The 25,260-nt window shown below is 38.4% G+C and overlaps 1 protein-coding gene across 3 annotated transcripts in view; it reads right to left on the bottom strand.

Moving 5' to 3' along the window:
- Positions 1–25,260, bottom strand: part of CTNND2 (catenin delta 2) — a 645,018-nt gene that overhangs the window by 515,154 nt on the left and 104,604 nt on the right. For all 3 annotated transcript variants that reach the window (XM_057428749.1, XM_057428750.1, XM_057428752.1), the window contains exon 2: positions 10,665–10,798. In XM_057428749.1, the coding sequence (XP_057284732.1) occupies positions 10,665–10,798 (134 nt within the window). The remainder of the gene's footprint in view (positions 1–10,664; positions 10,799–25,260) is intronic.

The following is a 25,260-nucleotide window of genomic DNA, read 5'->3' as shown; positions in this document are numbered from 1 at the left end:
TCAAGGGACACTATATATCATATATATATTCAAATTTACAGTAAGAAAATATAAAGTAGCTCCTTGCACGACCACAGATAAACTGAGAGGGAGCAGATACAGTCACCATCTCAAGAGAATCAGAAGCTAAACTGCATGTCGTGGGGATATCTGGAAGAGTAAGCATCTCAGGAATCTCATCATAGATGAAAAGGGGAGGGAACACAATAATTTCTGTTCAGATTAAATGGATGACATCCAGACAGATTTCTTTCAATGCTTTTATTCCCAACACATAAGGCAATGTAGCTAGGTATGGTCTTCACAAACCAAAGCACACCAAAACTACCTGACAGTGGCAACGCTCTCTCATACACAGAAAATCTAGCAAGGTTTTAAGTACTGAACAATTTCTCAAGCCAAATAAGGGAACACACCTGCATATCTCCCACACACCACTTGTACAGAAAATTGTCATTTGTATCTGTTTTTTCACACATTCATGGAATCAACTTTAGTTCATTTTCTAAAATTAAATGAAAAGTGCTTAGTGGGCTTACAGTCAGCCTTGAAATATTCACCTATTACTAAAGCAATAAGTATATTAGAGTCATTAACTATCTCTTCTTCATTTATGAAGGCACCGCTGTGGCATACGTTATCAATGAATTTATATTTCTGTGTCTGACAGTGAAACTGGCAAGTAAAAAGTCCAGCACCAGCAGCCATGCTGATTCAGTATCAGCAAACAGGCACTGTGTTGAACCTGTTTGAGTAGCTATCAAATTTATAATGGACAACTGTCCATTTTCTATAGTTTATCATGCAGCCTCACCATGAAAAACCTCTAGAGGAGATGCTGGTGCTGCCTAAATTGTGGGGTGCTTCCAAATCTTTATAGACTGCGGTGGGGAGAAGTCGCTGTTAAGTACACCTTTTTGCAATGCTTTTAAATCCCAATACACATCACAGTGGTATATCCAGCCCTACTTTCAGAGACAGAGATACTTACCTAGTGTTATATCTGGTTTTGTAATACAGGGCTTGTGCACACAGAAAGGGCACAGGATGAAACTACACTTAATCTCAAGAATGTATTCGCTATTGTCCTGGTTTCAGCTGGGATACAGTTTATTCTATTCCTAGTACCTGATGTTGTTTCAAAGCACCCTAGAGGATAATTCTTAAAGATACCTATTTACATCCAGACTCTGGACTATGAAATACATAGAAGTGAAAGAAGTTAGAAAATTTTTGCATTCTGCTTTTTTCTTTAATTTTTCACTGAAAAATTGCTGAAAAATGCTTAACAATGAGAAGATAAACTAACAGATTTCCTAGACTGAGAGCCTGGTAATGGTTTGCAAAAGACCCAATTTAAATCTTAATTACACAGCCAGGCAAATAACTGCACTGTGTTTTACTGTTGGGGTAGATGGATAGTCATGACCATGGAATAACACTGCAACATGAATTGCAGGTTACAGTGATAAGACTACCACCCTAACCAGCAAAATGTCATTCCAGATTAATCAGATCATTATATTGGAGGGCACTACACACCTAAGAAAGGGAAGCTCAACACAGATTCCCAAGAGCTGGGACCGTGTGAAAAACATAAAGAGTAATGCTTTATGAGGACTTAAGGAAAAAGAAACGTGACAACTGAAGGAACATAGATGAAATTTGATAAGTACTACACACATTTTGGAACAACTAATGAAATAGACTACAAGAAGCTATTTGCTGTATGACAATCCAGGCCAAAGAAATTGAGGGAATACTAACATAAGTATTTCTTGCATGCTATCAATTAGATAACTAGTGGCGGGTTTTCACTTACAAAAGCTGGTGGAACAAGTTGCTATTATTACCAAAAAGGTAAATTTCTGTACATAAGGAAACAAGACATCATACCACATTATGCAAACAAAGGGGACAAAGGGCTGTGACTGATCAAAGACCCCTGCCCCGTGCAGCCCCTGTTCCACACCCACATTGAAGGAATGTTCGGAAGAGGTAAATTGAACTAACATGACCTGAAGGCTCAGGGGAGAATAATGATGTGATTAATCACAACTGCTAAAAAGGAAGCCAAACTCATGTCAATGCCAAAGGAAAACCCAAAGGTGCCTTTGTTTCACACAAACTGACTGTATCAGCAAGGTATTTCAACTGTTTGTGTAACTGCTTGTCTCTGAATGTAAGGAATGCAGACCCAGAGCAAAACAATATCAGTTCTGGGGTGCTTCTGGTTAAAATAACATAATATACGCATTGGATCTGCTTATAACTCTAATCAAGAGCATCTTTTACTCATATAACTGCAAGAGGTATTTAGCTTAAAGCTTTGTGCTTTTCTGCAGAGCCCAGTCATCCCCTCAGCAAGTGACCTTGCCTGCTGTGATTTCACCTACAATTAGTGACTGCTGAAGTGCCAACGCAACAGCAGACTCCAGGCAAGTGGGCTGAGCTGGGACACACCTCCTGCCAAAGGAGCCTCACTTCCCAGCAGTTGCTAGCCTTGAATTCCAGGCACAGGACAGATCACCCTATTAGACTTGCAGAGTGCTGGAGGAAGGAATATTTCCCCCATTGTGGAGCTTGCTGGATACCTTTATATGAATTATGTGGAACACATAATGAACCAAGTAATCGCCTAGTTTTGTACCAAGTTTGCAAGACCTCAGTACTGAGTGTTGCCAGGATTTTTCTGTCTGAACTTTTCATGATCTGCCTGCAGCTTTGTTTTACTTGGTTCAGCTGTAACAGCAATTTTCATAATCCAGCAAGTGCCTATGGCTAACTTGACTATAGTTTATACAGACAGAAGTATAAAGCAGTCATTCTGTCCAGAACAAGGTATTTAATGCGACTGACACAATGAGATACAGACCTGTCATGACAGCAGTGCCCTTCAGAAGTGAAGGCAGAGTATCATAGTATAGGCATGAAGGGAAAAGAGATGGGCCACCAACTTGGCCCTGGAGACCCCACATATATAAACAAGGAGACCCCACAGCTATAAGCAAATCAGTAAGACCAGCATGGGGGGCATACATGTGGTTAAGCCCAATATAAAAAAAGCCAACCACAAACAGGAGAACTCTTGTGAGAGCTGCAAGCTTCAGCTGACTTCAGCATTCCTTTCTGGTGACTGGGGGATGCTCAGTGCCATGATGGTGAGCATATTCTAGATAATCAGATGCACATTTATATTATGTCAATTTTATAGTGCAGCTGCTATACTCCACTAGCTGTAGTTTCTAATTAAATTGAGACTTGAGTGCATTGTTGTGTCACTGTACTAAATTAAAAACCCCTGTAACGTCAATTAAACTTTGTACTAAGTCCTCCACATGTGGAATATCTAAAGGACCATGGTTGAAGAATATTGCACTAGACAGGTCTCAACAATAAAAACGGGTAACATCTTAGGAAAGATTCCAAAATGCAAGTCACTATCATCTCATTATATCTATCCCTTAAATAATAAGAAGTAAATAAGCAGAAAAAAAAAATTAAAAAAAAAAAATCTTTCAGTGCAATCTTTTCAAAAATAAAAAGGAGAAAAAACTCCTCAGGACCTGGATTAGCTGTTTGCACAGAAAAGGAAAATGTACATACAAAGAGCAGCAGGGAGCCCATGCAAAAGGCTTCACTGTTACACGTTACAGGACATACACGTAAACCTCCCTCCAAAACAGTGAGTGATGTTCTACCAAAAAAGCAATGTTAACACTGAGGGAAAACAATTCATTATGAATTAAGCAGTTAATTTGTCTAGAACTTTACTATGAATCTTCAAATCTTTTTAAAGATTAGTATCTTTTACTGGCCTTTTATCCCTTTACACTGCAAAGATTCTCAGAGACAACTGTAAGTTTCTGTCACCAGATATTTCAAAAATAAATGCTTAATTTTCAACACGGCGGGGGGGGACGGGGGACGGACGGGGACGGGGACGACGACACTAAACCAAAAACACAACCCCCAATTTATTGTGTGATTCTAGACTGGTTTAGTGTTATCATAACTACATAGCTCACAGGCAAAATTAAGCTTATTTGGGTAGTAATGTACCTGAACTCTCAGGTAAAGACTGAAGTTTCGCCATAGCTGAGCATTTGCTGAGTTCCAGTTTTCTTGTTTGGGAATAAACAGAATTGTAACATATTTTATCAAAGTGTAACATGCACAGCATTCAACTACCCAGGAAGTATTTTTTCCTTGGAATACAAAAGATTTAAATTACCCCCCGAAAAATACAGTTCCACTTATCAGTAAATGCATCAGGAGTAGAAAATGCCATCATGTGACAAAACACATCGATACATAAAATTACATAAAAGGAACAAAAATTGCTAAAGCAATCATAAAAATTAAATCTTCAAAAACCCCTTTTAAAACTGAAGTTGTAAAAGCAGGCTGCATGAAAAGTACTGGCAAGACAAATTAAAGGAGAAGGGTCCAGAGAGTGCTTTCAGTGTTTAATTTCTAGAGAAGAGAAGACAGAAGTCACAACAATCACTACGTGAAGTGTTCACCAGTTGTTTTTTTTAACAGCACTTTCTTTTATCTCTAGAATAGGTGTGCTGGTTTTGGAAGCCATGGCACTCACAGCCTCATATACTCTCTATGCAAATTAAAACTACTATTGATGGATATTGTTTTATTCAAGCATAGAAAGAGAAAAATACTGAAAGCAGGTAAGATAGCTAAGCCTCAGGAACATAAAGTACACAGAAACATAACTGTGACTTCCTTTATGACAAGCTAGTGGAGCAGGGATGGGGATACACACCCAAAGCCACCACTTCCCTGTACATTTAAATAGGGATGTTACATTGGACTTTGCATCATTCGAAACACTACAAAAAAGTTGACTAAACCGGCAGCTTGAAGTATATTTTTATAGCAACTGTGCTGAAGAGTCTAGTTCTTGAAAACAAGTTGGCAAATTGATCCAACCACCCTTTGCCAAAAGAGAAAACAACACACTCAACCCCCCATAACACAAAGCTGCTTCTTATCTTTTCAGACAGTTATTTTTAGCTTTCCCAGGTTCCCCCAGCAGCACTCCCCACATGGGAATGCTTAAGTCCATGTCTGTCAGTACAACAGAAGGAGCTGCATCAGATACAGGAAGAAGCACAACTTGACCAGCCACTTCTCTAACTATTTTAAGTTCATTAAGATCTCCCTCTCAAGTGATTAAGAGTGACATCCTATTTCACTATGATGGTTAAAAGACTTGGGGTTTGGTGTGAAAATACTTTACATTTTAAAAGGCCCCAATGAACGATACCAGAGGAAAAGAAATCAACAGTGTTAAAATGTTACAAATGTAATACATTAAAATGTTAAGAAATTTAATACAATAAAATTTAAATTTATTAAAATTGAGATCAGTATTATTACTTTCTTATGGTAGCTTTATTCAAAGTTTGAAATTCTTCCAGTATTAGCAAAAGAAAAAAGTTAACGCAGAAGTGCTTGTGGAGCAGCAAAAAGTGTGTTCACACACTGGCTGCATGCTAAGAAAGGATATTTTGCCTTTCTTTGTGATGCCCTTTAATAGTGTTTTAAATCAGCATTAGACTGAGCTATCACTAAGTGGCATTCTACCCAGCTTCTTTGAAATTCTTGGCTTTGAACTACTAATTTTCAACATTACTTTAAGTCAAAATAGCATCATATTTAACTCTACTTTTGTTCTGATAATTAGCATTTTATTCCCTCTCTTCAAAGATGGTTTTACTGTGAGGATATATTCTCTCCCAATACTTTTCGATCAGACTAAATCTTCACAGAAGCCCTTCCACTCCCAGCTCATTTCAACCAATCCCCAAAATACATATTTTGGATTATGACCACAGTGAAGTAATTTTTAGTTTCTTCATACTGCACCTACTATGGCTGTCACCTCTTTCGCGTGACTTCCAGGATACAGGTTTCTGAACAGACATTACTTATCTAGGTCTCTGGTCTTGTAAACCACCATTTCCTGAGAAGCACAACACGAGTATGCTCATGGCTGCTCTGGAGAGCTCTGTGAAACCAGTCCCAGACTAAACCAAGAACTTGAGAATCCTATAGAGCAGGGTATACAGTTGCTATGTTAAATTATTCCCTTCACTAGCAATTGCAATGATGCTTTTCAAAACTTATCCATCAAAGTCCCCATTTCCAGTAGTGGAATCATACATTCCAAAAGCAGTTCCCATCAACTGGAGGACATATTTGGGAAGCAATAGCTGTACTCACAAAGCTCTTTATTTCAACAGTACACTCGTCTATCCAGAAACAGTATAGCATCCACTGTATAGACTTGTACTACGAAGTTTAGTTCTTACCTAAAAATCAATATATTAATGAAAATAGAAAGATGGCAAAAAAGAAGAGGAATATCTCTCTGGAGTATTCTAAAATCTCATTGGAAACAAGGGAGTTCTGTAACTAAGGAAGTAAGTATACTGACATGCTACTTAGAGAGACAATGAAAGAAATATATATTGATTGAGTACAATTGGCATGGGTCTGAAATAGAGCTGCGAAAACTTTTAAAGGCAGAGATAAAGCCTGATGTTTGAGGGTAAGCGAGACATGAATGTATTGTAATTGAACCTATTTAGAAAAGCTACAGAATACCCAAGGTTACTAGAGTAATTACTTGTTCCTACAAGGCAAGAATGAGATTTTATTTTTGTGAATATCACATATTACAATATGTCATGCATTACATTAGGGAAAATGGCTGCAAAAGTCATTCTGCAATCAGAACTGAGGCCCAATATTTGGATGACTGTATGAAATATCATGACCTGCTGGTCAGACCAGATGAACTCACATGTCTCTTCTGGCCTTAAAACCTTAAAAAATCCTCTGAACTGAAACATCCATCTAGATAAGTTATTTTGTTCTAAAACTTCCATTTAAAGACATGGGAAAAACAACACGGCACAGGAAAGAGAAGAAATTAAATCTTTGAACTTCTACAGTCACTTCTATCTGAAATTTTACTTACATACACATATGCAAGATGTGCATGACACACACAACCCCATTTCCAAACAGTACTAACACCTCACATACAAGATCACTTAAGTCATGTTTATCAGACTAGTTTTAAACACAATTTGACAGACAAGTAGCTTTCTAATGGGAAAACTGATAAATATTTAAAAGTAATAGAAGCTACTTTATTAAAAAAGTGAGCATTATAAATCCAAAATAAGTATCTTTATTTGAAATAGGTAGATAAAAAGGATTCAGAAGAAATATTAAACATTACACAACTTTTTCTTTGCATAAGTTTTCTGAAAAGAGCTGTCCTCTGAAACAGCCTACTACTAAAATGGTAAAGGAAACTAGTCACAAGCAAACTAAAACAAATGTATGATACTATTTCTGAGCGGAATACAGTTGTTGGTGCTTCAAGATGAATCTCACTCTTAGGAATTCATTTTATCTTGTGTCCTCAAAGTGTTTTTATTAAGAGAATATGCCAAAACAAGCTTCTGTTAGGTCACTGTCACCACATTCCTCCTCGGCTTCCAAGGAAGCAGCTTCTGTATGCACAAGAACCAAAGTATTGTGTATGACATACAGCTGGAGACTTCTAGGAAACACATTAGCTTACAACATGTTTACATCTACATGCTCACTCAACAGATTCTTCCAAACAGCATTATCAATAGCTCTCTTTCTAAAATTGCTTTAACACTGAGTGGGATCAGAAGTCTCTTGCACAGGTGGAAATTCCCAATCAGAAACGTATCATGCTTTTTGTGGAAGAAATAGTTGTACCTATCACATGTGTTCTCATAAATCAGAGTCCTGATATCACACATTGCTTGTTGAATATTTTTCCCATATTTACAGAAACAAACACAGATGACAAAGCAGAAACAAATGGCCTTACGTTTTCTAAAACCCATAAAGCACTGGGCCAAATGAGTTTGCCAGTACGTAAGAAGAAAAAAAAAAAAAAAATCCTTTTTCATACAGATGTTTTAACACTACTTGATTTCAGTTTAAAGAACTGGATGCAGACTGTCTAAAAGCAAACAGACAGACTAAAAAGGCCCAACAGCTTTCACTTTCTCAGAAGTTATTAACCCTTCCTCTTCATGAGGACAGCTTGAAAACACTGAAAACAAAGGTCTCCTCAAAATAAGAATGCACATGGGTATCTGTTCTTCGAGCTAAGCACTGCAAAGCTTCACTTTTTGTGAATTATGTTTCGCATAGGAAATTTAAGTAGAACAAATGAGGACAATGTCTATGACTTCTCTGCATATTCCATGTATCCCACCCTCTTCAAAGACTGCAAGTACCTGTTACAGTCAACAGTACCATAAATACTGCAATCACTCAAAGATACCATTCTAGTTATTTCATGAGAAGTAACACATGAAGGTGCCACAAATGTTTCAGAGAATAAAAAAAATAAGGAAACTTCTTAACATCAGCACAGATGAAGAAAACATAACCAATTTGATTCACTGATTATGAACTCACCTTTTTCTTTATTAGCAATAATTTTGACTGTCTGTGTTCCTATTTCTAAAACTCTATGTATATTTTCACCTACAAAGGGCACTAACACAAATTCACATGCCAGGCAGTAAATCATTCCTCCTTCTAAAAAGCAGAGGGTTACTGATCTGAACCATCAGTTAGAAACTTACTTCATTTACTCCCCTAATATCCCCTAATGCAGAATCAGTGTCATGGATTTCAACTGCCTGAAGCACACGGTGATGACCTGACCCAGAATTGTTCCGACAGAACATTACAGAAGTTTGTCAAGACACACAGCATTCTGGGGAATAGAAAAGGCTCAAAAGCAGGTTTGTGTGCATTTGGTTGTTTTGTTTTGTTGGTTGTTTTTTTTTGTTTGGTTAGTTGGTTGGATTTGGGGTTTTTTTTGGTTGGTTGTTTCTTTTTTTTCCAAAATCTTTACTACACATAAAAAAAAGAAAAAAGAATATTGAAGTTTACTTAACAACAGCTGTGAAATTTTGGTACTCTGTACCCCTGTAACTCAAGAGATTATCCTGTTAGCAGTACCTTTTGTTAGCTGGCTAAGTTGTTCTTGGGGATAACAGAATGCAGAATTCCTTTGTTACAGGCTCCTTCTTGCTGGGGTTCACAGGCATCGGAAATCACTTTGCTAATATTTTACTACTTAAAATCCACCTAATCTAGTCGATTCAGCACCAATTCACCCCAGTACTCAATTCACTGATTTATGGGGATGGAAGGTTCAGCTGCAAAATACATGACCAGGTATAAACTATTAATATCACCACAAAACCCAACAACAGAGAAGAACTCTTCACTATTCAATACTGTATTTCACACTGTAAAAGCAGACGCAGCATTATCTTCTGCCTATGTAACTTCCCTGTGCATTTTTTCAACATTAGAGAGTCAAAAGCTAAGGCAGATATTTTTCCTCAAAACCACAGTAACACAGGTTGAAACACTGGCAATGAACAGAGGTACAGGCTGAAACATTACTGGTACGTGGCCAAGTATTGTTATTGTCCCATAAGAGAATATGCATAAAACCATCTAAACCATGGGTAATTCCAATACAACATGCCATGAGTCTTAAGACAAAACTCCATGCTACAAGCTTGCTATCTTGCACTCCTCTTTTCAGAACCAGAAAATACAAGTAACTTTTACCACCCAAAAGAGACAACCTGTACACATTAAAAAGAAAAAAATAAAAGGTCATAATTTTTATAAAAGCCCAAGGACTGAACAGCTATTACTCCGATGGCAATATTATAAGCTGAATTCATGCATTGATTTTACTAAAGAAGCAATGAATGATCACAACTTTATAGTTGGAGAACCAATTTAGACACAATCAGCAAGGAGAAAGCTGACTAAAAGAAGGTATCTTCTAATGTCTCTCTTTTGGATACCTACTGCTGCTGTTGAGCCAAATAAGGGAGCGATGGAAACCAGATGTTTTCATGAACTGCGATATTAACCATCTCCTGATGTACAAAGAAGCACTAAAAAAAATCTCATACACCAGGCCCACAAAAATTTATAGTGAAACGTCCAAACCTGTCTTATAGGAATCAAGCAGAGAATCACACTAAAGACCTTTCTTTCCGAAATTTCTAATACCTTTGATTTTAACCGTATGAGGTTGAAATACTCCGTCCCTACTCAAGCTTGTCCTAAAATAATCCCACATCAAGTTTAAAAAAACAAACAAAAAACATAAACAAAACAAACAAACAAAAACCCCCACATATACGTTACATTTTAAAATCCTAGGATTCTTATAAATCCCTTTAACTAAAAAGTCTAGGACAACACATCTTCTTCACAACTACTCATTTGTCTATAGTTTTTATATGCCATGGTTAAATGCTCTAAGTTCACACGCAGATTGCCAACAAGAACAGGAGAGATCTCTGAAAACCACCATTCACAGTAAGAGTGAAAATGGAGAATAACATGAACAATTAGATTATATTAAATTAATTGTAGGACAGCACATGGAAGTATACTGAGACACAAAGAAATATTTAACATTCTTTGCAATGTGCGTGTGTGAACGAAATTGTTCAGACACCACCTACGAAACCTTTGTAAAAAAAGACTAAATCATATTATTGTTTTTCTAGCTTGCGGATGAAGCACTTACATACCTGTTCTTTAACTGAAGCTAGAATGGCAGAGGTGGTCTCAGTTTCAGAGCCATCACCATTAGATGTGTTCAGCACAGGACTAAGGGAACTTGTCTTGTCAGAAGACGAGGGCTGGTCTGGAACAGGCATAGTTTCTGCAGTTGACAGAAAAAACAATGATTTTGTTATTATAAACCTGATACGTATCATAAATCATATGCATATAAGAATAACAAAACTAATTCAAGGAAAAAAGTGTAGAACATGCTTATGTTCTGTAATATAGAATTAATCTATCACTTAATTAAAATTAAAACTAGGCCTAAATTAATTATAAAACAAAATATTAAATGATCTCCCAGTCTTATTCCAAAATATTCACCACAGTACATTTGGAGAAGATTCAAACCATTTACAGCTATGATTTTTGCATAGTGTTCCAGTGGCAGCATCCAACATAAAATTACAGTATCATGAAAGTAATGAATCATGAAATGCTTTGCAAACAGAAACCCAACAAATTATACATGACAGAAAACTAAAACATCTAATGTTGACTCTCTAACATGATGATTATTTAATATTTATTATATTTTAAGCCTAGGCAACTAGCTTTGCCTTTCTTCTAGTCTACAAGGTGATTTTGACAACATTTTATCAGAGTATTTTTGAGAAAAACAGCATACCAGTTGTTAAGCCATTTTGAGACATTTTACAAAAAAGATTCTTAGTACTGGAAGGCATTTCTAGTATTCATTTTTAGAGAGCAAAATGCCTGTGTAACTGTGGAAAAAATATATCTTTCTGAAGGCTAAGTTATAGGGTAGCATCTCTGTTTAAATGTCACTACAGGCACATCTCAGCAGGCAAGTTGTTCCACATTCCAGAATTCAAGGAGCAGAGAGGCAGCTTGCATGGTTATGCACAGGCAAGTTAGGATAAGGTCACGTTCATGTGGGAGCTGGCCAGAATTACTCTGTGGAAGAAAACTGACCCACAGTCTGCCAGCTGGATGTGCCCCCTGAAGAGCAGTGGGGATATTCAGAGGGATGTCACCAGAAGGGTCGTATATGCACAGGACTCTCCATTCACATCAATGGCAAAAACCCTGCCCTGGCTCCCTTCTGCTTTTCAAAGCTCATGTTTTCATAAAGTGTAACTTTTTCTGGATGAAATAAGAAGTCGGAAAAGAGTGGGAAAGGGTAGTTGGTAAAAGGAAATATAAAATTTAATACCCACAGCAAGCACCCCCACATCAGTCTGCCATAGGGCTCTAAAAGAAGGGGAGATGACTCTGAAGCCACAGTGCTACCCAAGAACACTCACTCAGCTCAGATAGGTAGCTTTTTCCTAAATCTCCCTGAAGCTCAGGGCACTGTCATAAATACGTAAGACAAAAACATGAAAGTACAGACTATTCATCAAAAAGCCAGTTATTTCTCCTAAGAGAAATCTCTCTAAATCTCAAGCCAAATTAGTTTATATATTGAAGCATGATATTAAACATAGTTTTAATTAAAGAAGCTACATATTTTCATACGGCTTCATTTCACAGTTTTTGTAAGCATATCACCTGAAGTGGCTCTGGCAATATCCCTGATCAGATAAGTACACTATTCAAAGTTTATCTTTAAAAATTGAGATGATATACAAGTGTCTGTCACAAGTGCAAGTATACTGTACAAAACTTCCGTATGATTCCAATACATCAATCTAAAAGGACTTTTGAGCTGTATTTTCCCATTTTTTTGCAAGACAGGAATCAGCTTGTATTGTAACAAGTTACGCAGTTTGTGGCACACTCTTTAAGTTGCTACTGTGTTGTAAAGTACTACATAAAAGACACGCACACACATTCATATACATACTTATTCTACTACCTTACTGTCCAACAATCTATTTTTTAAATTATTAACTGCCATATCATAATAGAAAACATTTTCTTCTCAGTATTGTAAGTTATCCAATAAAATAAAAACCAGCCTAACAGTTCCAGAATAGCTATAAAAGAGAGGCACTGAGGTGCTGAAGGGTGTCCAGAAACGGCAACAAACCTGGTAAAGGGTCTGGAGCACAAGTCTTACGAGGAGTAGCTGAGGGAACTGGGGTTATTCAGTCCAGAGAAAAGGAGGCTCAGGGGGGACCTTATCGCTCTCTACAAACGCCTGAAAGGAGGCTGTAGCGAGGTGGGGGGATGGTCTCTTCTCCCAAGTAACAAATGAGAGGATGAGAGGTAATGGCTTCAAGCTGTACCAGGGGAGGTTTAGACTGGGTATTAGGAAAAATTTCTTCACAGAGAGAGTGATCAGGCATTGGAACAGGCTGCCCAGGGAAGTGGTGGAATCACCATCCCTGGAAGAGTTCAAAAACCATGTAGATGAGGCCCTCAATGATACGGTTTAGTGGTAGTATAGCAGTTCTGGGGTAATGGTCAGACTTGATCTTAAAAGGTCTTTTCCAACCTAGCTGATTCTATGAAAACACTGGAGCGCAACACTCCTGGCTATCAACTGCATGCCCTGTAAAGTCCAGCTGAAAACTGTGCACAAGAACAAGCGAGACCACAGCATTCAGGAACATGAGTAAGGACACATCAAGCAGTCCTATTGCCCTTGCAGACACCCTCTCTGGGCAGTCAGAAGCCACGCTTCCCAGTCAGGACAGCTCACAAGGGAGACACTGGAATTGCAAGAGCATGAGCTGTGAAGAACTGCCTCCCCAAGCCTGCACTGGTGGTGGTAGAAATATCAGAGCTGTGAATGATGCTCTGATAAATAATCTCAGACACAGTGGCTGAGAGCAGCTCCCTGATGCGGGACTACTTTCTCTGCAATTGTGAAGAATCTTCCAGGAAAAAGCCCCTTTGTCTGCTCTGCTCATCCTCCGGCTCCTCCAGGCAGCCTGACCCTGGCAGGGAGATTCCGCTGACTCCACTGCTTCATAAATACTGGCCTGAGGAGATAAAATCCAGCAAACTAAGCCAGACTAAGTCAGCAACTCCTTCATCCTGCTCCCAGCTCCACAAATCATTGTCATCTGAGGTCCATTTAAGTTCTTCACCTGACAAAATGACCCACCTGCTGCCCCCTACCCCAGCTCTCTACCACAGCACATGGTTACTGGACCCGACTGGAAAGACACAAAACCACCAGGAACTAAAACTTGTAGGGGTTTAGTAAGTGTTTATGTTCTGGGGTTGAGCTGCTGCACTTGTATTTGAAGACCTCACTCATCAACTCACAAAGGGACTGAGTCTAGCATATAGTGAGTGGATAGGATACCAGGATGGGTAAAAGTGTCTTCTCTGTGTGTTCATTTAATTGAATGTCTTACTTATCTCTCAATACCAAATTTAGTATTTTAAAGCTTACGTTAATTTGCACGTATCAAATTAAGTGAAATTCCCTGACACAAAGAATTTGGCCTGTGCCTGAGCAAATCCAAATGAGACCCTCTGAGGCATGGTGTGCTTCTGTTGCTAAGTTTTCAGGAAGATGGGGGTAAATGAGTCTGCCCAAGCTGCTGTGAAGAAAATAATTATCTGCTACAAAGAATACTTGCCCTAGCACAAACACTCCAAAATTAAAGTGTATTTGAGAGGGACAGCAAGGCCGCATGGTCAACAGAGAAGACCCTCTGTGCCAGAAAGATGCTATCAATAAAATGACACTGTTATCTGTGTGTTCAAAACAATTACATTTGTGCAATACAGGCAGCCACTGCCTGCTGCTGTGCTGAACTTGTTTTTTGGACTGTATTCAGTAAATTTTAATTTTTAGGCTGTAAATTTTTGTAAACATCTTGTTTCCACCAGAGAACACTTCAAAAACTGCTTTAGTAATCTACACTTTTGCAAGTACCAGTTTAAAAAAAACAGGGAAAAAACAATCCGATTGCACAATCAGCTGCTGCAATAAACTGTACTAGTATCATTGAACCTACAGCACGATGTTATCCAGCTGAGCTGCTAACATTACATATTTTAGCATCTTTGCATTACACAAATTCACATGAGAAATGCCACATAGGAAACGCAGAATGAGTTTTCAAAGGCAGAAGAGAAGGTGCTGTACCAAGGGTAGCTACATTAAAAAAATCATACACAAGTCAGCAGTAGGATTTCAACAGCTAACACCAACATACCAAAGGCCCTCATTTGCCCTAGTCCACCCAGTCAGAGATGGACTTTAAATTTACATCAGTCTTCAGTATAAGAAATCAGACATTCTTGGGTTTAAATGGAACTCAAAGCTGCCAGTACCACAGGCTGAAACGGGCCTCCAAGCCCCTGGACCACTACCTAATCTCTAGTCAGGGCAGATTTTTTTTTTCCCTAAGTCATTCTGGATATTTTATATACATAACCAGTCCTTCACAGCTTCCCTCACTGCAGCATCCCCTTGGCCACTTCCCTCTGTTCGTCGCTCCAGCAGCCTTACAAGTAGAAAAATTGCTTTAGTGTTTAATATAGTACATTTAATCTTAGTGTTTCCTGTGCTGCCCACCATGGGCACGAAACACTGATTATCCCATCAGTCCTCTTCAGGAAAACATTATCCCACATGATGATGACCACCATTGTACTGCTTCTCCTCCAGCTTCCCTCTAGACAAGCCACCCCAACTCTTTTCCCTTTTCCTCATAAAATAAGCTGGCTGATAGCCTTTTAACCCACACTCCTGGGAGCCTAACACTAAAATCGAGAAAGAAAATTTGAACAAGCATGAGAAGAACGATAAAAATTAAGCAGCTTATCAAAGTACTCTATAGCTGAGTGTACAACCGCAACACTGAAGTAAACTGGCTGCATTTAACTGCCGCAACAGCAACAGCATTTCCTACCAGTGTCACAAAAATACAAGTGAGATTCTGTAAGTCAGAGCATGTACACGCTCCTGAGAGAATCAAATTAAAATCTTAGATGATCATAGACAGATGAACAGGAAGAATACTACCAGCCTTTTGGGAACATACTGGGAAGTCGGACATAAATAATTCAAGGGTTCCTGTACTCCACAGCACTGGCAAAATTCTATCTGGAGTTTGACTTTTTTGTGGTTGTTTTGTGGTTTTTCTTTTGGTTGTCTTTCTAAAACCATCTAAAAACTTTACCTCACCTTTACAAAAAAAAAACCAACCGTATAAATCCAAACACACACATGCCCTTCCACACATACTGGGTGCGAGTGCTCGTGGGCTGGCTCCATGGGTGTCCCCTGTGAGGTGCAGCCAGGGCTGCCAGTGCTGAAAACAGCCGGTTCCAGCCAGCTCCAATGGCCCCACTGCAGCTTCTGAGCTTCTCAGCCACAGGCGGGGACCTTGGGGAAAGCCTGGGTAAGGAAGGGCAAACGGTGCCCGGCAGCCGGGGCTGAGGGGAACAGGTTGTAAACTGTCAGTAAATTAAGTCAGTTTTCCCCCACTCAAGTCTGCTTTGCCCATTACAGTAACTGGTCATCAATCTCCTTGCCTTTATCTCAACCCAGGAACTTTTCCCTGTCTTGTTGAGGACAGGCAGTGAGAGAGCAGCTGAGTGGGGTCTGGCAACCAGGCAAGGTCAACCCACCACACGCCACAAGCTGGTTTTGACCTCAACAAGAAAGGTGGACACAAATGGCTGGACACACAGACAGAATCTACAGTTGTGTACACTATGTAACTACCATCTAGAACTGACAACTACCACGGTCACCATCTCATGAGCCAGTGAAAGCCATGTAAAACCCAACGAGATTAACATTCTTCTTCAGTCACTATTAAGTACAGTGGTGGAAGTATTTAATAAATTGACTGGGCAAAATAAGAAACAGAAGAAAACAACAACGATAATCTATATAGCTATGGAAAACTCATACGATAAACATCATTAAAATAAAGCCAAACTACGTAACTGAATTTCACTTTATTGCCTAAATACAGATGGGCGAGCAGTGCTCAGTGAGGAACTGAATCAAAACAAACCGAACAGCTTCCATGGCTACACTGTTTAACTCTCCACCAAAATAACTTCAGCTACACTTCTTTATTCTTCGCTAATAGTTCCATAAGCCGTAACAAACTGCCAGGTATCTATCTTACTCCCTACAGCAAATGATTTCAACAAACATTGTTTTTCTTGGTTTGCCTTTTTTTAGCCTTTACAACTTCGAATAAAGTCAGTCAACGGAATTAAAAATTATTTAACACCATTAAGAAAACCACTATAGAAACCTTTGGAAAAGCAGGTTAAAAATCACTTTTGTTGTATAACTACTATCAAAGAGGTTTCACTAATTTTTAAATGCTTTAAATGCTTTAAACCAAGCACTCAATATAAATTTCGAAATAATTTTTAAAATCCTCTTGCATTTCTTTTGAACATGCGCAACTTTACTTTTTTCCAGTGAGTTCATGGGACTCTTCTCAGGCTGATAGCCCTTTCTTGGTCCCATGAAATTCTATTCAAACATAAATGAATGATGTGGTGGCTTATATCTTTAATATATAAAGATACAACATCTTTATTGCTAGATCCCACAAATACCTAGCAACAATAGCAACGACATTCAGAACTGGGAAGACTGCAAGAACCCATTCCTTATGTAACTCTTGGGATAGCAGTGGATGCTGAATGGCAGACACCCTTCCTTGTAACAGGATTTTGTGCCTTCTCTGAGGTAATACAACTGAGCTAGTTCCAAGGTCAAACTGCAAAAATCTGTTCAGGCTGAACTCAGGCACAGAGGCAGACACAATACACAGAGGTACCATTAAATCCTTAGGAAAACCAAGATATTTATATAATTTATAAATGCACATGAAAATGGCAATGTCAGATGCTGAGGTTTCACTTGAAAGCTCAATTTTGCATACACACTTTTATACAGATTTTAATCATACTGGACAGGGATGTACTAAGTAGGGAACTAATGAGGTATAACCATGAAGCCATCACTGGTAAAAGCATTTTGGTGGCATAGTTCACAAATGACACGTCACTCTCTCTCAGATGGGGTGGCTAAGTTGTCTTTCAATAATCTTACTCCCCTCCTCCTCCAGATCAGAAATGCTAGGCTTCATTCAGTGTATCCATGAAGAATACTGGGGAAAAAAAAAACAAACAACAACCCTATAACTGAAAAAGCAGCAGCATCAACTGTAAACTATTTCATTCTCTTTCCAGCTTAAACTCCATTGTTTTATTAGGTTCATTATAACCTATGCTTAAAGAAAAAGCGAATATTGCTTAAAAAGGGAGACATCTGTTTATAAATATTGATACTCCTTTAAAAGTTACTTCGTTAATGGTGTTTACATACTTTAATATTACATCACACTTCCATGGTTTGAAATTGTAAATAGGTTAGAAAAACACAAAGAGCTCCGCAATGTCTGAAAATCTGTTGTAAAAGCCAAGTTATCCCCTACTCTGGCAACTGCATCAAATCAGTGAAATCAGATACTCCAGATACATTTCTTTATTAAAAAGTTATTGCAGTAAGGAGCATGTACTCCCCAGTGGGTTTTCCCCATACAATGAACCATTAATCAGTGAGAGCGCTCATTATAAAAGTCTAAGTCCTGCTGTCTTACTGCACAGCAATCAAATTTGGCTTGTTACTGAGCTAATCTGGAGAACTATGAACGATGCTGAACTAGCCTTGGATAAGAACTAACCACTTGAAATAATCCAATATGCAATTATACATCTGGAAGTACTCTTTGCTTCCTTTCCTCTACCTTAGATATGATGTGTAGAGATTACAGTATGACTACCATTTAATAATACCCATTTCTATTGTTCCTATTAAAGCTGCTCTTAATTTTTTGCTATTGTTTCATAATACTTCTTTTTAACTTAAAACTGCATTTCTATGACTATACTTACATTGTTTCAGTAACTCATATAAAGATTTCAGAAGCAAGGACTAATGCTGATCTTGTTTCTAGCTGGTTTTAATTAAGAAATATATAAAATACTCCAACATTCATCACTATAATAATTGCATGATTGCCATAGGGAACCTCTATTTCTTCCTGTGTATATGAACAAGAGTTGTTATTTGAAAGCCTACAGTTGTGAAGACCTCCAGTAGACTAGCTTCTAACAACTGTGGCAAGCAAAAAAAAAAAAAAAAGTAATAGGTTTGGCACTGTATCTATGAACATGAAAACCACCAGTTTTCATACCGTTCACCAAGTCATTCTAATAAGCTAAGAATTCAGTGGGTGTAAGTCAGGAGCAAGAACAATAAAGAATACAATAGCTCTGGCCATTCTTGCAAATTACCTATATCACAAGTCCTATTTAGCACAGATATGGAAGGGAAAAATACCCAAAATAGTAATTCTCATTATTACATATTGTAAAGCCAGCTCAAACAATAACACATACATAAGACTATTAGTCTGAGATATTTACAGTAGTTTTTTAGAATCAAATCCCAGCTAGAAGAAGTAGAAATTGGCACTGCTTGAGAATTTAGACATGCCAGGAATCAGCTTCAGCAGAGAGATGACCTATCGTATTCCCTCAGTAATGTCAAGCTAGGAGGGCGACTGAAGGCTGAGACAGCATTGGCTCTAGGCAGCAAGATATATTATCTACTATTGTTGCATTAAATTTTTCTGCAATGAAGCTGAATCCTTCAGCTGTACCACAGTGAAACAGGGCAGGAAGTCTGTAGATAGGCCTTCCCTTCTCCTGCACACACAACCACTGAATTTGTAGATTTCCTTTACTGTCCTATCTTTGCTGACAGTTCGATATAATTTGTGCCTGGGTAAGTAGTCTTAAAAATAGACTGATAATCCCCTGAGTCAACAGGAAGATAAGAAAATCTGTCATACCCTGCCAAATACCTCGGAGAGAAAAATTTCTTCTGATTGCCTAAGTAGTTATCACAACATCCTAAATCATATATCTCCTATGTTGAAATTACTAGATTGGAAAACAGATTAATTAAAGGAGACATGATATCTTAAAGACCTTTACAAAGGCTTAAGCTCAATTAGGCAACAGGGATATGAGGGATCAAGTCACAACTCTTCTTATTCTAGCTAACCCATCAAGGGGGCTTTCCAAAGGGCTCTATTTTCTTTCTGGGCTTGTTCTTTGTCCATAAACCCATCCAGTTCCCCGTTCATCAAGACAGGCGACTTTGTCTCTTGCCTGTAACTGCTGCATTCTGTTATTTCAACCATACTATTTAGTCTTCTATGGCCTCTAAGTTGATGAAAAAGAATCCTCTGTTTTTAAATTTTAGGCAAAGTTGAGGTTTGGAGTCAGTAACCCATAAAATTTCCCTTTATTTTAACCCTGCTTTTTGCAGAAGTGTGGTAGTAGATATAAAAAAATCACAACTATCACAGTAAAGAATAAAGATGACCATATTCTAAAACCTAACTGAATAGAAGCTATATTGGCAAACTTCCCCCAACACTTTCCTTGACTCATCCTACCCTAATATCCTGCAGATAAATATGTAATACCTAAAATGGAAACCACAACTGTTGGCATATATGGAGACAGTCTATATGAAACTTTCTACTCCTTTCCCTTCCACAGATGCCTGACTCAAAGGCATTTCCTGAAACAAGGTAAAGACTACAGCTCAACTGGAGAAAAGTTTCTTCATCAGGCACTCTATACTTCTGCCCTGACTCTGATTTGAACATTTCTATTTTCCTGCTCTCAAAAGAGGAAGCAAAATGAAAGGTCTCATGCACACAGGAGCCTGTATGAAGTCTCTGCAGGCTGCATCAAATATTTTCTTACCACTGTCTATATTAACTGGTGTCAGAACACTGGAAGCCATGAGAAACCTAAAGTCCTGACTACAGCTGAAGCCATCTTCAACACTTCCAAATATTTTAGTTCAGTGTATTCCTGCTAAGTACTGTTTTGTTAACATAAAGTAAGCCAGTTTTTGTGTTTTTTTTTTTCTCTGTCAGGTTTAAGATTGCAAGTACTTTGAATTACTATAACAGCCTTCTTCCTTCAAATCAAACTGAAAAAAAATCTTAAAACATTCCCAATGATTTTAGTGGGATAACACAGAAGTAATGCTGACAAGAGAAAAGCTACAGCATTTGGCCCAAAGGGCTTTGAAGAAAAGGCAAGAGAACGATGGCCCAATTGTACATTCCTTGGGGTTTTGTTTTTTTTTTTCATTCTTGAACTGGAGTCAGCGCCACTGCTGACTCAGGTTCAAGACTCAAGTGAAGATTTGAAGACCAGACCCAAACCACAAGAACAGTGCTGTGTCAGTTAACTGCCCTCAGCCCCTCTCTATCTATCTCTAATAGCAACTGAATAAATGAATAATCAACACAGATAAACCACATGAGAGCTTGAAACACGTTCCTACTTTATTGGCACTGAACCCACCTACCTAATCTGCAGGAATTTACCCTAACCATCTAGCATACACTGAGCAACCTCCTAAAATCCATATGAAAATATTTCACAGCTGGAGTCAGCAACATGATCACAAAGAGAAACCAGAAAAAAAAAAAAACCACCATACTCCTGTCAATATTTTAGACAACTCAGCATGAGGATTTCCAGTAATTGATTTCAGTTTTTCTGAAAAGTCTATTCATAAATCAAGCTAAAATGTTCCATTCATGAAATACAATAAGAGAATATTGTTTGCTGCTGTTACCGAGGGAACAGGAGTTCTTATTTCAGTGACAATGCCAATATTCTCAAGCGCATAGAGCAAAATGCACATCTACAAACAAAAGCCAGAAACACTCCAGTGAATCCTTCAAATCTTGTATGACCTAGATACCATAGGAATACGTGATACTAGCATAATATGGGGTGCTCCTTTGTATTTACTTTTTGTTGTTCGTTGGTCATTTATTGCCTGGGAGTGACTTGAAAATTTAAGTGATGTCATGTTCTGGGTCTAGTTGGGATGGAGTTGATTTTCTTTGTAGCAGCTCATACGGTGGTGCTGTGGATTAGATTTGTTATCAAAACAGTGTTTCAGTTCCTGCTGAACAGTGCTTGCACAGCACTGAGGCCTTCTCTGTTTCTCACTCTGCCCCTCAGTGAGTCTGGGGGAGAACACAGCAGGGACAGCTGACCCCAACTGACCAAAGGGATACTCTGTACCACATGCTGTTATGCTCAATAATAGAACTGGGAAGCAGTTTCTCTGAAACAGCTGTTGCCTGGGAGCTGGCAGGCCTCAGCCTGCTGGTGGCGAATGAGCATTTTTGCATCACTTGTTATCTTTCACTTATTAAGTTGTCTTTATATTGACTCACTACCTTGTTTCCTCACTTATGCCTGTCCAGTTCCCTTCCCCATCCTGCTGTGGGGGCTTAGCTGCTGGCCAGGGTCAATCCACCACACACGGTGATTAAGTAATTACTCTCCAAATATCACCAACAGTAATAAAAGGGGTAAAAAAAAAAAATCCTTTTGCAATACAAGAGTTGGGGTCAATGACAGCAACACCTGAGGACATGTGTTCATTACAAAAGAACAGAAATAGGAAGGCAAAAGCACAGCCCTTTTGAGTCTGAGGCAAGTAATCCACTAAGGTTCTGTGCCAAAATAGACTCTTTATTACTACTACTTTAAATTTAAATTGCAGGCTGATTCATGCTGACTACTCTTAATGTTTCCCATGGCTCTGAACCTGAAGGAGGATAGACAGTTCTGGTATTGGTGTAATCTCAGAACTAATCTACTTCCTCACTAATTCCTACAGTTAAGGAGCTTACTTAGATATCTTACTTAATGCACAGATCCTCTTTGCCTCACACTTTTATTAGAGCCAGACAGCAGAATGCATACTTCCAAGTCCCAAACAATGCACCTCCAGACTAACTTCAGAGAGAATGTCTAGCGACTAGTGCTGTACTTAGGAATCAATACATCAGTCATTCTGGGACTCCTTTCACAGCCATATCCCTTAAATGAAGAGCTGACAGAAGAGCATAAAGTCGCCTCACTTGCTTACTACGTCCTGAAGTAGGAACCTAGTGGGGTAAGGATGTCTTCTCTTGTAAGTGGCTGGATCCACCTCCCCAGCCTGAGATAAGAATGATATCAAATATTTCCTCAGCTTTCCCTGAAGAAACAAGGTGCCTGCATACAGAGTAACTGCCATGCTTTTCACTCTCTCCACTTACAGTATCCTGCTGGTGTAGTAATGGCAGAGCTGTCTGGTGGAGAGGCAGAGCCCTGAGCAGTACTTCTACTGAGAACTGTGGCTGCTTGTCTTGTCTCCTCATTCCTTTTGATATGGACTTATGAAGCCCAAGCCCCCCCCAAAAATACAAAATCCCATGTGAGATTTCAGTGTGGTAAAATGAGCTCAGAGTCCATTATTTTATATGTGAAATTGGGATGTTGTATAAATACATCATTTTACATTTATCCACATTAATATTTATCACTCCTTATTTTGTTTTTTTTTTTTCTCCATAAATTCTTTACAGTATTTTGAGACCCTAAAGCACCCCCACAAAGAATACTGCAAGATGGTAAGCTCCCTAAACATACTACTTCACTGCCTGTAGCAGTTAGCATGAGCTATGTCTAGACAGGATAGCTGTTAGCATGAGCCAGTGAACATTAACCAACTTTTTACTGTGGCAAAAGCAGATGAAATATAGTCAACCACCTGAAGAACATAACAGTTTTTCTGTGCTGAAGAAAACAGCTGAACTATGCAAACAGCCTGTTGATCATCAGCGCAAACATGCACAGAAGTATCTGGAACAAGCAGATTGTGAGCAGCAACAGCAGCAGCCACAATCATAAAAGATCACCTCTGAGAGGACTAATCAGCAACACTGAATTCCCTGCTCAATCCTGTAACTAAGGATGCTTAATATCTTTGCAAACCAGAATACAAAAGAGAGAGGTGAGAACCTCATGACCCTGTATCAGAATTTGGCATCATCTCACCAACACCCAGAGGACCTGAGAGCACCAGAGACCACCCAGGGGACCCCATGGCTTTTATCATAAAAAAAATAAGCAGCTTTTAGATGAGAAGACACATAAAATGTTCATGTGAAAGCACTGGTAAATATATTGCTGTGAAATCTAGATAAAACAAACTAATGTTAACCACACAGTTCTGCTTTAGGATGTACATGGATTTAGTACCAGTGCCATAGTTTTCTTCATGTGCATGATTATCGTAAAACTGTAACTCCTAAAATATTGATAAGAGAAGCGTAGCACTGGAAATACAAGTTTATAGAAGCTAAGTAAATATGAAAAATAAACTACTTCTGTTACCAGAATCGAAACAAACAAAAAATAAAACATTCATATGAAATGACATATCTGCAAGGATCTGCCTAGTTTTTCCACAAATTTCAATTGCATTCCTGACACTGTGTATATCTGAGATGCCATAAAACTTCAAGTAGTTTGTATGTCATTATCTAAAAATGGGCATTACTGTATCAGCCATCACAGCACTCTTGAAAAAACCAAAATGCTACTGTTCCCTTTTTACAGAGTGCAAAGGCACAAAGAGGCAAAGTATCTCACCTGAGATACAACAGAAGTCTAAAGCAGGTAAGTTTAATCCAGCTGTCCTAAGAGTCAAGCTTTCTTGATCCCCATTACAGTAAGTACATTTTAATGGACAAAACAAACCAGAAATTCCATCAGTACAATCCTAGCTATTTTTCTAAACTGCATACAAAGGAATATTTTATGTGCTCCCAAGCATGGAATCTGGATTTTCACAGAAATAAATGCTGAGTGAATTTTCTGCTGACACGTTAACTAATAAAGTGCATTAGAAACTCAATCATAAACAAAGCAAGCAGAGTAGAAAACTGTCTCTGGATCTCTACCTGCCAAAAAGCAGAGTTAAGAGTTCTTTTCATCAGACACAGTCTTCTACAAAGTATACTTTACATACACAAAGTTTGAAAGTTTGGATTTAACTGGAATACACTTAAATCAACAATGACAATCATCCTAAGAATCTGATGTATTTGGTTGAAAACCTACAGCCAGACGTTGTGGAATTAACTGAGCAATTTACCATAAAATACACAAAATAAGAGGTCATATGTCTACTTCTACGTTGTGTGTTGTGATTCAGAAAGAACAGTCACTTGCACTGTCTTCAGTTACTCTGAAATTTCGGAAATTACTAAACCCCTCAAACCCAACCTAGTGTCCCTACACAGTACACATCTATATTAGTTTCTTTCTAGCCAAAATGATACTACGCTGGCGACAGGTAATTGAATAAAAGAATAAAAGTATGTGTGATATGTATGTTTAAATTGTATAAGACTGTAATTAAGTCTAATAGTTTCAGTCATCAGTCTGACACACTAAAAGGGTATCAGTTTACAGCATTATCCTTATACACATACATCAAGCACATTCTTAAAATGTATCAGATAGGAACTTGCAAGATTTAGACTGGCTATATAAAGTCTTTCTGTTTTCAATACATCAAGTTGGATAATCTGTTAAATGATAGCAAAAATTGCTAGGGGAAAAATACAGACAAGCCTAAACCTTTGCAGAACTCCTTCAGAGCCAACTTTTTAAGGGTCATTTAAGAATTCCTGCCCACCTTCACCACCAGCCTGGAACTTCATATCCTTTGATCCTTCCAGATAAGGGACTATGAAG

Source organism: Pezoporus wallicus, unplaced genomic scaffold, assembly GCF_028554395.1.
Source record: "Pezoporus wallicus isolate ANWC-B61680 ecotype Strahan unplaced genomic scaffold, APGP_CSIRO_Pwel_v1 contig_6658, whole genome shotgun sequence".
Lineage (NCBI taxonomy): Eukaryota > Metazoa > Chordata > Aves > Psittaciformes > Psittacidae > Pezoporus > Pezoporus wallicus.
This window is presented reverse-complemented; position numbering and strand designations above follow the sequence as displayed.